Below are 13728 nucleotides of genomic sequence, written 5' to 3'. Positions count from 1 at the left end.
CTTCTAGTTGCTGTATGTGAGATTCGGCCTCAGCATGGCCGGAGAAGCGGTGTGTCAGTGCACGCCCGGGATCCGAACCCGGGCCGCCAGCAGCAGAACACGCACACTTAACCGCTAAGCCATGGCGCCGGCCCCTAGCACAACTTCTTAATCTGAAATAATTGCGTAAACTGAAGCAGCTTGTGTGTGTGTGTATATATATATATATATATTCTATTGATTACAGTCTAACCCAGAAAGACTTATATTGCTATATCTCTTTTTATAATATTGATATATTTGTTTAAAAATCAAAAATTATTTTAGTAGTCTAATTTTGGATAGTCCTTGATTATTTTCTGTTGATCTTTGAAGCACATTACTGGATCTCTTGAGAATGATAAACCAAGAATGGATATTAGATAATTAAGTTTTATCTTGTCTTACTTTTCCTTGTTAGATTTGACATAGAAAATTTCTCTCTGGAGTGTTTAATTGGGGTTTTCTGCACATATCTATTCTGACATTCTCTAATATGTGCAAGTGAGAATTATGTGGCCAAAATTAATGAAACTTAAATGAAGACATGGATAAAAATAGAAGAGTCTTTGGAATTCTTTTGAAATATAAATCAGTGCTTCTTTTTTTTAACCAGTTATCTGAAACTTCATTCCAGCACCTAATTCACATTTCACAGATTTTTCTGCACAAAGTTTTTCTGTCTTATTTTCCTCATAGCTGAAGACAGATTCAGAGAAACGTTCTGCAACAGATGAGACGTGGGATAGTACTGAGGAGCTGAAAAAAACAGATGAGGACTTTGACAGCCATGGGGATGGTGGTGGCAAGTGGAAGGGCGTTTCCTCGGGACTTCCTGAAGACCCTGAGAAGGCGGGGCAGAAAGCCTCCCTGTCCGTTTCACAGACAGGTTCCTGGAGAAGAGGCATGTCTGCCCAAGGAGGAGCACCATCGAGGCAGAAAGCTGGAACGAGTGCACTCAAGACCTCTGGTAGGCTTGTCATGTGGCAGATGTTAATGGAAAAGTGTTGTAATTTCTTGTTTCCATTTGATCTTTGTTCTCTTTAAAAATAGCTTTTTAAAAATTTTTATTAAATCAGATTCTTCTCTGAAGAGTTAAATACTTTCTTCTATCTAAATTTCACATTGTTTATCTTATAAGTCCCCATGAATATAACAATCTAGGCATCTCTAGAGAGCACTGTCATAATTTGTGGCTATTGGGTGTCTTTGTTTTGCCACAGTCATTTCTGGTCATGTGGAAATAAAATAAGACTACTTAATAAAAGTAAAACTGCTTTCGTCTGACTTCATTATGAGCGTTTGGAATATTTAGGTTAATAGGCCACTAAGTTTCACTACCAACTCTGAGAGTCAAGAACAATCACACTAATCTAACGGTTGGAATGCTGGAGATTTGAAACATCATTTGTGAATTAGACTTTATGAAAGAAGAGAGTGAAAGAATTCTGTGAATTATACTATCCTTTTTTTTTTTTAAGACTCTCTCCCTATTTTTTAAATAGTGCCTAATTTTAAATAGTGCCACCTGAAGTACTGATGTAACAGGGCACTTTGAACGTAAGCGTCTCACAGATATTCAGATGAATTCTTTATCAGGCACTCAGCTTGATAAGATTAAGTGCTATCCTTATAAAGGAAGAGAGTTGCAAGATACAAGACAATAATAAATAGCAAAAATATGTGTTTTCATTTTATCTCCTTGATCTTTCATCACATTTCCTCTAAAAATATTTTTGTGCTCAGTCCTTTCAGTATATTAGAGTACATGCCTATTTAGATCTAAAACTTAGATTTAGAAACTGAAGTAATATAAAGATGTATTCACATTTTATACATTGTTTAAAGAAGTATTATTTTCAAATCAAAATGTACAGGCACATATATTTGTGTATTTCTCATTAATTAGGGAAAACTGATGATGCCAAAGCTTCTGAGAAAGGGAAAACTCCCCTGAAAGGATCGTCTCTACAAAGGTCTCCTTCAGATGCAGGAAAGAGCAGTGGAGATGAGGGGAAAAAGCCCCCCTCGGGCATTGGAAGATCAACTGCCACCAGCTCCTTTGGATTTAAGAAACCAAGTGGAGTGGGGTCATCTACCATGATCACCAGCAGTGGCGCGACCATAACAAGTGGCTCAGCAACGCTGGGTAAAATTCCCAAATCTGCTGCCATTGGTGGGAAGTCAAATGCAGGGAGAAAAACCAGCTTGGATGGTTCACAGAATCAGGATGACGTTGGGCTGCATGTTAGCTCGAAGACCTCCCTGCAGTACCGCAGCTTGCCCCGCCCTTCAAAGTCCAGCCCCAGTGGCATTCCTGGCCGAGGTGGCCACAGATCCAGTACCAGCAGTATTGATTCCAATGTCAGCAGCAAGTCAGCTGGTGCTGCCACCTCAAAACTGAGAGAACCCACTAAGATTGGGTCAGGGCGCTCGAGTCCCGTCACTGTCAACCAAACTGACAAGGAAAAGGAAAAAGTAGCAGTCTCAGATTCAGAGAGTGTTTCTTTATCAGGTTCCCCCAAATCCAGCCCCACCTCTGCCAGTGCCTGTGGGACACAAGGGCTCAGGCAGCCAGGATCCAAGTATCCTGATATTGCCTCACCTACGTTTCGAAGGTAAGGATGCGTACAAGGATGCTGGGAAAATATAAAAGGCTGTGTCTTATGTCTTAAATCTTATCCAATAAAAAACATATTTTAGAGATTGTATATATCCTAAATATATATATATATTCTAAGATACATATAGCTTGAAATCTTTTATTCAGTTTCTGAGTCCAGTGTGTTCTAAGAAGCTGATCATATAAATAGCAAAAAAATGGAGCATGAGAAATGCTCAAAGTTTGCAGTTTTACTATCATTGTAATATTAGCAACACAAACAGCATTTATAAGAGACGTAAAAGCAGATGGCAATACCTAGGGATAGTGATAAAATAAAGTAATAGCTTGTAAAATTTCCGGAGATTTCCATCTCCCCTTTCCACAATTAAAAAACAAAATAGGTCTTTATGGCTATTGGTATTCATTTCCAGTGTTTATTAACTTGCTGGCTCTTAATGAGTTGATGATCATGAATTTAGATGAAGTTGTGTTCCTTGTAACAGATTACATTGGACAGATTTATACAGTACTGTATCTTGACATATTAATGAAAATCAAGGTATGATATGATTGACAGAATTTGAAAACATTCAGGTGTTTGGTACAGCGTAGTAACTAAGGAATAGGCTAGGTTGTCTGAGTCTTCATCAGCTTTCTCTGACATGACTCTGGTGAGCATGATGGCTTGGTTTCTGCACCAAGACTGTCTCTGGTACTGAATATATGGAGTTCTGCTTGGAGATATCACTGTTTTTAAATACCAATGTGTTTTGCGTCAGGAAAGTACATACGGTTAAAGACTTGAGATAAATAGTTAAACCTCTCTGGGTCTATTTCCTCATGTATGCAATGATAGCATATGATTTATAGTCTATTACATCTTAAGTATTTTTAATGTTTGTTTTTATTATACTGACTAAATCAAGAATCTTGATATCTGGGAAATAAAGGGTCTTGAAACTACCTTTACATCTCGAGCAATCTCATATACATGATTATTTGAAAAACCTAGAGGTTATATTCCTCAGTAGAAATATTAATCCTGAAGAACTGGCTTTTTGAAATGTTGATTCTCATTGGAAAGGATAATGGCTTGTTGTGAGAGTACATAGTTCTGTTGCTTAAGTAAAAGTCAGTAGTGCCCTCCAGTGGCCCATTACCTATGAAACAATTTCTCATATTCATCATAAAATATTTCACTATAGGAAATATGGATTTCATTGCAACTTAATTAGTAATCATTATGCCATTGCTTCATACCACTTTATTTCCATATTTACATAAATTCGATTATATCATCTGCTTCATTTACAAAACTAAAATGTTTTCTGAACCAAACTCCAATATCTTACTTAGCACCAACTATGTTTCAAATCACTATTATAAATATGTATTTGAATATCACTGGCAACTGACAAAAACCCTTTGTTCTTTCTTGGGGAAAATACATACAAACTGACATGTTGCCAACAGTGTCCAATACTGTTTCTAATCTACTACACTCTGACAGTCACTCAGGCCACCAGCTATGCAATGTAGCCTCCTAAACCTTGCCTTAAGCACCCCTTTTAGATTTTGAATAAAATGTTAAAATGAAAAAAAAAAATTGTGTTATATACTGAATGCATAGAAGTTGTTTCATCATAATGGTCCTGTAAGTAGGTAACAGCAAGTACAGTCAAACTATTAAATTTTCATGAAAGATTCTCATGGTCACTTAAATTGTGAAAGCCAGGGATTTTCATGCTTGATGTACTTTTATTTTGCCCACTTCCCACCACCCCCTGGGTGGCAGCCCAGTACTGACGTACCCTTATGGGGATATGAGAGATTTTTGGCACTAGATTAAGAAGTTCAAGCTTATAAATTTCATTAACATAGAGACAGGAGGTGCTTGGTGCTCAGTACACCGAAGCACACTGGCTCTGTGCATTGTAACCCTAAATATTAAATGTGGATATTAGTTTCTTGGAACAACTGAAGTTGTTATTTGTTTTTCTTTTAGGTTGTTTGGTGCCAAGGCAGGTGGCAAATCTGCCTCTGCACCTAATACTGAGGGTGTGAAATCCTCCTCAGTAATGCCCAGTCCTAGTACCACATTAGCGCGGCAAGGCAGTCTGGAGTCACCATCGTCTGGTACGGGCAGCATGGGCAGTGCTGGTGGGCTAAGTGGCAGCAGCAGCCCTCTCTTCAATAAACCCTCAGACTTAACTACAGATGTTATAAGCTTAAGTCACTCGTTGGCTTCCAGCCCAGCATCGGTTCACTCTTTCACATCAGGTGGTCACGTGTGGGCTGCCAATCTGAGCAGTTCCTCTGCTGGCAGCAAGGACACTCCGAGTTACCAGTCCATGACTAGCCTCCATACGAGCTCTGAGTCTATTGACCTCCCCCTCAGCCATCATGGCTCCCTGTCTGGATTGACCACAGGCACTCACGAGGTTCAGAGCCTGCTCATGAGAACGGGTAGTGTGAGATCTACTCTCTCAGAAAGGTGAGCTTTCTTGGAGGCATTGATGAAGTCCTCATTCCCTCCTCCCTGCACTGTGCCTATCCCCTCCCCCTTGACTTCAGTGGGAGTGCCACTTTGCAAAGGGAGGTAGATTGAAGGGATATAAGATTGATGAGTTGGGCCTTTTATTTGCTCTTATTACCAAGTTTGCAGAGGAAAAAACCATTAAGGATAGAATAATTGGAAAATTAAGCTTCTTAATGTGAATGTGTACATATATATATGTATACCCAATAGACAATTTGAATAAAATTAAAAGCAGGTATTTATGTACTGAATGATGTCTTCTCAAGACATTTTGATGATTTAGCTTAAGCTTCAGGACTACACATGTCCTTGTGATAATTTAAGCATTTGTAAAGACCAAATTTAAATGGATTCTACAATTATGCTCTGAGCAACATGTTAATTTTACTTTATTAGCACTTCTATGGAAAAACAGAAAATGGATCACTGGGGAATCCTATTTAAATTGGAAAAAAATCAATTGTCAGATATGAATTCTTAGAGAAAATTATAACAGCAGTGACATTTTAAATAGACCCCTTGGAAATAAATCACATTGCAAAGTGTTTCCCATTGGTTTAATGAGTTATTGGTTTTTTTAACTTAAAATGGAGAACATAACAAGGCATTTCTTACCCAATATACTTACCAGAAAGCATCACCGTTGACCAAAATGGCTCTAGATTCTCTCCCCCAAAAAATCGTTTCTCAGATATTTTGGTAGTGATTCTTTCCCCCAGGAAAATCTTAAAACTACCACTTTTCCTTTGATGAACTTAATGATGTTGGTTTCTGCGCACACCTAAAGCTTTCACAAATGGTCTTGGCCACATACCTTAATTGTGTTACTTGTAAAAGCACTACTGCTCACTGAGAATGCCTGATAACTTTCCCTAAACTTTAGTTCACTCCACAATGGATGCTCACCTATCACCTCTTTTCTAGACTTCCAGACTTACTCCCAGAATCATTTTTTAAAATATCAACTAAAGCCCTTACCTAGACTCTCACTGCAGTGCACCAGTTGTCCCTTAATCTAAGATTTCCCTCTGCTCTTCCCTGCTTCTCTTGCCTTTGTGAAATGCAAAACCCAAAACAAAATATTGCTTCCATCCCCCTTTACTTCCCACTCCCCTAACAATGGTACATGGACAGCCAAGAAAATGAGACTTCCCCTTGATAAAAGAATTTTAGAACTAACTGAAACATTGATGCTTGATGCTTCCTATGGTGGGCTGCTAATTACAAAATACATTTCTCCTTATAAACAAAAAATGGTGCAAAGAGAAACAAGACAAACAGCTGGGTGATAGAAACTAAAATGTAGGCATTAGCCTCCATTTCCCTGCTGATTTTGTCATTATAGCCAGTGTACATCAAGACCAACTTCATACACATGACACTAGTGTAGGTACTGTTTCATTCAATTTGATCTAAGTTAGGCTTCCTACTTCTTAGTATCTTAGACTTGAGTTTCTGCACTTTAAAGGTATAATGGGCATCCTCATATGTCCTTTTCAAAACTTCTAACAAATAAATCAAATTGTATTGGAAATGTATTAACAACCTATAGTTATGATAAATGTATACTTAATTGTGTACTGACATGTGAGGAATCCAAATAACCAAGCACACTGCAAATAGACTATTATTTATTGACCAGAATCAACCTCAAAAATAATGATTATTTCTTAATCATCAATATGACTGCAACAGGTTGACCATTTAGTCATCAACCTATTTCTGTGGTATTCAGGCATTGAAAACTCAGAAAGATGTTCAAATAACTATTTGTAACCAAGTAACTCTCAAACCAGATACAAGATTGATGAGTTTTATAGATATATCATAAATGCAATGTTAATATTTTATTTGATCTATATTTTTGCAGAAGTCAATATACATTTTCACCATAGAAATATACTTGCAAATATACGGTTACTTATTCTCTTTAAGCAAATCATTTTTGTTGTTGTTCTTCAGTCTTTGAAATATTTCAGACCAGTTTTACAAGTGGGAGTGTTCTAGTATTAAAAATAGCCAGATAAACAATTTTTCTAAAATAAACTTTAAATAAATTAATTTTGAATAAATGACTGTTTTGCCCTTGATCTTAGTAAAATGTATTGATGAATGTTAACATGTGAAAAGTAAAATACCTTCATAGGTATAGTATATTATAAAAATATTAATTAGTTCTTCCCAGTAAATTGTTGTACTTTTTCTTTCTTTGAAACAAAATTGCAAGCAATAGCAGTATATTCTAATCAAGGAGCCATACCTGAGAGAAAGTATGTTAAAGTGTAAATACTTAGACAAATTAATTAGAGAAATCTGATAGAGATCTGCATAAGTTCATGATTTGCCTGTTTACAATTTCAGAATACTTTATTGATATGCATATTCTAGTACTAGTAAATCAATAGTTTCTCATAAAGATTTTAATTTTTGTTTAAATTCCTCTTCATTAAAATGAGTAAAATAAATACATAAATAATAAAATAAGTTCTTTCCCAATTTTCCCTCTGTAGCTGCTCTGGATCATTGGTGGCCCACGGGCTATAACCAGTCCACGTTTCTTTTGTTTTCTTTGTTTTGTTTTTTGTGACCTAACAAACTTTAAAAATAAAGTAGTTACCAACTTTACATATTTCTGGCTTGTCTTTAAATGCAGATCTGGCAACCCTGCCTTCAAAATCCTCCACAGCAACTCTGGCTTTGGGTAAACAGACTGTCCTCAGACGGTTGGCTAAAATCCCCACCTCACTCGTGGTCACTGTTTGCCTGGCCCTTGTAGGTGTATGAGTTTGCGACCTTTCAGGGTCTGTGCAAAGTGTCTACATTATAAAATCATTTCTATCCAGATTCAAACAGATATTTCTACTTAAAGTTTAACTTATGTTGGTAAATTTCAATGTATTTTTCTTTCATTAAATTCTGTGTATCATATAAACATGTAATTTTTTATACAATTGATCACATTGGCAAAACGATGACTATTTTCCATTTCCTCTGCAATGTTAGACTTTAACAAGCTTGCACACATGAGACAGAGAGTCTTTGAAATGGCTTATGACCATATTAATGCTTTAGCACAATGTAGTCCATGTTTAGAGGTTTCTCATATTTGTTCAGTATGATTCCTGTTTGTTTATCCACACTACTAAAAAAAATTTCTGTAGTTAAGATATATACTAGAACTGACCTCTACATAATATAGTAATTACCTTATGTGGACATTCCTAGTTAATAAAGTTGTATAATGCCTTTGGATGCCTTCTATTGCAGTGCTAACTGATGGAGTACACGTAGAAGAAAACATTTTAGCTTTGACTTTGAGTGATTAAATTTCAAGTCAATTGTGTTTGCATTCATGTTGTATCATCCCCATTATGCATATCCTGTGTATTTAATTTTGATCATTTGAGGTTCTGATGGAAGAGAGCTAGAATTCTGCAAATTCAAATTAATTTTATTCTTTGGTTACTTACATGCGAGAGATTATAACAGAAGTCCCTAGACTTGTCCCACTTAGTTGTTAACACGCTCCTCCTCTATTTTTAGAGAGGCCATTTCTCATTTTCTCCAGACACATTCTTTCATCCCTTTCTTCAACCAATTAAGAATTCTTTAAAATAGAGATTGATAAAATTTATAGGCTTTAAAATACCTAATTTAATTAATTTCCAAAAGATGGCATAGTTTAATTTCATTAAAATATTTAAATAAATGGTGCCAGAAACATTACGTTTCAAGCAGATATTTATTATCTATTATTTTACTTCTCTTATATGTGAATGGGAATAAATCTACCTTTATTTTTATTGAAAACAATTTGAAGACAAAAAACAAGTATTAAACGATGTTTCACATCTTCTCTGTCCATTGGAACTTGTCACTTTAACATAGGCAGAACAGATGTATCTCATTTTCACCTCTAAGATTCTCCTGCATGTGAAATCATAGCAGAAGTCTAGTCAGTCACATGGGGAAGAAAAAACTACCATGTCATTCAGTAAATAGAATCTAGAGGGGAATTATGCTAACATATGATTTAATCTATCTTCTAATAATCCTGTCACTAAATTATCATTGAATGGTACTGGATTAGAAGGGAGCTCACATGTGTTACAACAATGGACATCTGGTCACCTTTGGCCTTTTCCAATGAGTTAAGCATTAAATATGTGTTACAAAAATTTATTTTGTGTAGTTCAAACAGACAACCATTTTTGTTGGAAGTATAATTTGGAAGTTTTGTTTACATTATGTCCTTAGGGGTTTTCTTTGTTTTAACAGCATGCAGCTTGACAGAAATACACTACCCAAAAAGGGACTAAGGTATATATTTCTCTCAGCACAATTGCTGCCTTTCTCTGTTGTTACGTAAGCTTTGTGTGCTGTCTCTCTTCCTCTTTCTTTGTTTGTTTGCAATGAAGCACCTGCCATTGAGGATGAAATCACTTTATTCCTGATGTTTCTTTTGGCCTGAGGAATTGGTGAGATAGCCCTCAGGTAGAGATGCTCATAGAGGCTCAGTAATTTAAATATACTCAGTAAATTAAATCCAATATAAATACCATTATTTTGGCCATAGCAGCTTTTGGTAGAATGCAGTACTCACTTCTGAAAATTCCCTAACTTTTGCATGTTGGACGCATATGCTTGCAAAACCTCAAAACCCATCTAGTCTACAGATGTGGCCGGTTAATATTGAAAGGCTGAAGGATGCTCTAATTTGAATCAAAGAGAATATATTTTCATCATCAGAGGACAAATACTGTAATTAAGGTATGAACTTTTGATGAATCCTTTTGGTAAAAACTCAAAAGAGTTTTAATTTCTATTTATCAGGAGTTCTGTTATCATATCAATTTAAATATGAATTAGTCTAATATTACATGATAATAAAATAATTATTCAGTTCATCATAAAAAATTAAATTAAAATTTAATTCTTGGCCATCCTTTATTGCACACTTTTATCTGAGGCAAAGATACAGAATAAACTACTAACAGAGATATACTAACAGAGATATGAACATAAGTTGACTGTTCTTTGGTACTAAGAGTTTACTTAACTCTGGTGAAAGTGAGTACTGGCCAAATAGGTCTTTTTTCTGTTATCCCTTTTGTCTCCAGTTCCTTAGCAGCAGCAAACAGCTTATAATTATTCCATTCAATTTCAAGATTTTATTTTCTAATAAAATGGGCCCATTTCTCCCTCCTTTTCTTATTTTTAAATCCAGACATGATGTCAAGTGGCGTGTTAACCAAATAAATTTTTTCCTTTTTTAAAAGAAAAAAAATCTGTCAATTTGTGCTACATTTCCTATGACTTTCTGTGACCATCAGCCCAGTTCCACTGGCTTCTGGCCTACCACTGTCCACCATTTTTAGTCTGTGTTTTCACCCGCTTCACATCCTTCCAAGCACTGTGCTTTTGAGTCCTCAATTCACTTCGTTGCCTGCTCTTTGCTTATGCTTTTCAACTACATATCTCACAGAAGCATAATTTTCTTCTGAAAATCCTTTATTTTTTTTCCTGTGAGATTCAAACAGATGGTGTCAAATCATCTGGAAGAACTAAGCAATTATAGTTAGATTCAATCTGTTTGAGAACGTTGTTCAGTCTGAATAGTAAGCTCCTCTTGTTTTCTTGTTCTGATATTGCCTTGCCCTTGTAGATGTGCTTAAGTGTCTTAGCTGTGCTGTTTTGCAGATATACCCCATCATCTCGGCAGGCCAACCAAGAAGAGGGCAAGGAGTGGCTGCGTTCCCATTCTACCGGAGGGCTGCAGGATACTGGCAACCAGTCGCCTCTGGTCTCCCCTTCTGCCATGTCATCTTCGGCTACAGGAAAATACCACTTTTCCAACTTGGGTAAAATATTCTAAAACATCATTTCCACTTTGTTCCTTTCACCATACACCTTCATGGAAGCCCTGGTATCTCTTCACAAAAATTGTTCGTTTAAAGAAGGGATAAAGACACCTCACCAGTACCTTTTATTTGTATGATTGCTTACTGTTCGCAAAATAATTTCCGAACTTATGCAGTTTGTTGCTCATGACAACTACTTGACATAAATAATACTTTTGTTATTTTATACTCTAGGCTCCAGAGATGCGCTGAGGTCACGTGATTTGAAAAAAATCCCACCACTTATAGGGGCAGAGGCAGTAATTGACCCCAGAACACCTGACTTCAAGCCTATGGGCCTTCTCAGAGTCCTCTTACAAAACAGTAAAACATCGCCTTGTTATTCAAAATGTTTTTTAAAATCCTTATAACAAAATTAATAATCTTTTTGTAGAAAAATAGAAAATTGAAATAATTAGGAGGCAGAAAACATACATGATTCTATGACTCCAAGATCACTTCTTTTACCATTTTTAAAGTTAAAACTCTCCTTAAAAAGCTTATGAGAGTGCTCTGTTAAGATAATACCCTGAGCATTTTTGGATAAATGCAATGAAAAAAAAAAAAGACTAGTTTAGCCATTGAGTTACTTTGAGCTTAGCATCATTTGTACAAAATATAAAATCGTTTGTATAAATGTCATAGAAAACACAGGGAAGAGTGACAAAATAATGACAGAAATCTAAACATTCCAGTTATCATTTAATAGATCCAATGCTTTTAAAAATATATTTCTCTTCTATAAAGTCACATATAATCTCATTATATATTTTTTTCTCTTTTCACTAGAAAACAGTTTTTTCTAATAATAGACCCACAGATTGTCCAAATTCTTCAATAATTTGGACTTTTCAACTTTCAGCTCTGTTGGGACACTCAAGGCTATTTCTTTTCTATTGTAACTCTTCCTACTATGTGGAATAGAGCTTTCAGCAATGAAAACCAATTATTTGGGGCATGGTTCCATATGAGCTGATGAATTCATATCAAACACCATGTTTTTGTTGTTAAACCTACATAGTGATGAGACTTTTTTGCCTCATAATGCCAAAGGATGGTATAGCTTTTACTTACTTTGAGTTGTAGTTACACAACATAGCCAAGCTTAACACATTAATTTCAGAAAATGAATTGAAAATGTTTTTATAGAGTCATAGGAATATGAAACAAAATATAATTTTATGCAACATCTGAAACAAACTCAAATCACCTAAAATGCTATGAGTTTGCTAAGTATCTCATGTCTCCTGTCACTCTTTTCACTAATTGACATTAATTTGATTAGTTGATTCCTTACTCCATTATTTTTCCATTGTTATAATTCTGATTAAATTCATCTATTCCGTTATTCTTTAAGAAAAAAAAAAACCTTACCACTTGCTATGTCTGACCTTGGCAAAGTCATTTAACCTCAATTTTCTCTTCTGTTGAATAGATACATAAAATCTAGATCATATCTTGAGGAACGACTCATCTAATGTGTACAAAGACTCAGGAGAATATAAGACTAGATAGACTCTGCTACATCATCATTTTTATTGGAAAGCCATTCTTACACTATCAGAGACAATTGCAGTAGATTTCAAATTGATCTTACTACCTCTATTCCCTTATCACTCAACATTTTCACCCCCTGGTACATATGAAGAAAGACCTTCCCATGCATGTCAACACACTCTCATGTACCTACCCAGATTTTATAAGCATATGTGGCTTATGATCAGGTGTTCTGAGATCTTCATGCTGTGTTATTTTATAAAAGAAAAAAATGACTAATTTTGAAAACATGAAAATTATTTCTAAAGAGATTTGATTGTATTTCCAGTTCACCTGAATTTATATTTATTAGGCAAGGAAGTGGGTACCATTAAAATTCAATCATAAGTAAAAGTTACTTTATTATTAAAATTTGAAAGATACATCAAATGTTACTATTTAACTTGAATATAGATAATATACATTTTACTTTGGTCATCATTTGTTTTCAATTTGATCATTATCTTTTCTGAATGATCAGTTAGATAAGCTATTATTAACATTCAACAGTTGCAATATCCATGTTTTCTTTATGTATCCTTACTTTCTACCTGTTAAAAATATGCTAATATAAATTTTTTGAAATATTGCTATAAAGAATAATGTATAACAAACGTAAGAAATTTAAGATCACTACAATTATGTCATTATCAGTAGACTACTGTGAGCTGCTGCCAAAGTAAACTGTGGTTTGTGTGTAGTTCCTGGCATGACAGTTATAATAGAAACATTCCTACTCAAGAAAATATATCAGAACATAACTCATGTAAAAAAGATACATTTTTAGATGAAATTTCATTTATTATTGGTCACAGTACTTGTAAGGCATCTTATAACCTAGTGAGACTCGTTGTCATGTTCCCGTGAATGATAACAATAGCTCAGATTCATTTTTCACTTTGCCACAAGGGTTACCATGTAGAAGTATTTCTATCAACCTGTCACTTCCAAGTTCTATATATTTGATGGACCTTTTTCAAACATACAAGAGGATGTTTGAACACCTTTGTAGGGGAAGTTTCTATGCTTTTACTTCCAAGGGTCTGTCTTCTGTGAATGTCCTTCTATTCCTCCCTCTTCAAATTATTCAGGATTAATCCCTTTCTTCTGTACTCCTGGGAGCATAGAAT

At 35.3% G+C, this 13728-nt stretch overlaps 1 protein-coding gene across 6 annotated transcripts in view; it reads left to right on the top strand.

Moving 5' to 3' along the window:
• The window catches only part of NAV3 (neuron navigator 3), a 566501-nt gene that overhangs the window by 478009 nt on the left and 74764 nt on the right, over window positions 1-13728 (top strand). For 4 of the 6 annotated variants that reach the window (XM_087449152.1, XM_087449150.1, XM_087449153.1 and 1 more), the window contains 5 exons: window positions 718-988; window positions 1928-2636; window positions 4629-5117; window positions 9441-9482; window positions 10863-11023. In XM_087449152.1, the coding sequence (XP_087305278.1) occupies window positions 718-988; window positions 1928-2636; window positions 4629-5117; window positions 9441-9482; window positions 10863-11023 (1672 nt within the window). The remainder of the gene's footprint in view (window positions 1-717; window positions 989-1927; window positions 2637-4628; window positions 5118-9440; window positions 9483-10862; window positions 11024-13728) is intronic. The other 2 variants (XM_087449151.1, XM_087449155.1) reach the window with 1 other exon arrangement.

Source organism: Ceratotherium simum, chromosome 25 (assembly GCF_057802395.1).
Source record: "Ceratotherium simum simum isolate JZ-2026a chromosome 25, ASM5780239v1, whole genome shotgun sequence".
Classification (NCBI taxonomy): Eukaryota; Metazoa; Chordata; class Mammalia; order Perissodactyla; family Rhinocerotidae; genus Ceratotherium; species Ceratotherium simum.
This window is presented reverse-complemented; position numbering and strand designations above follow the sequence as displayed.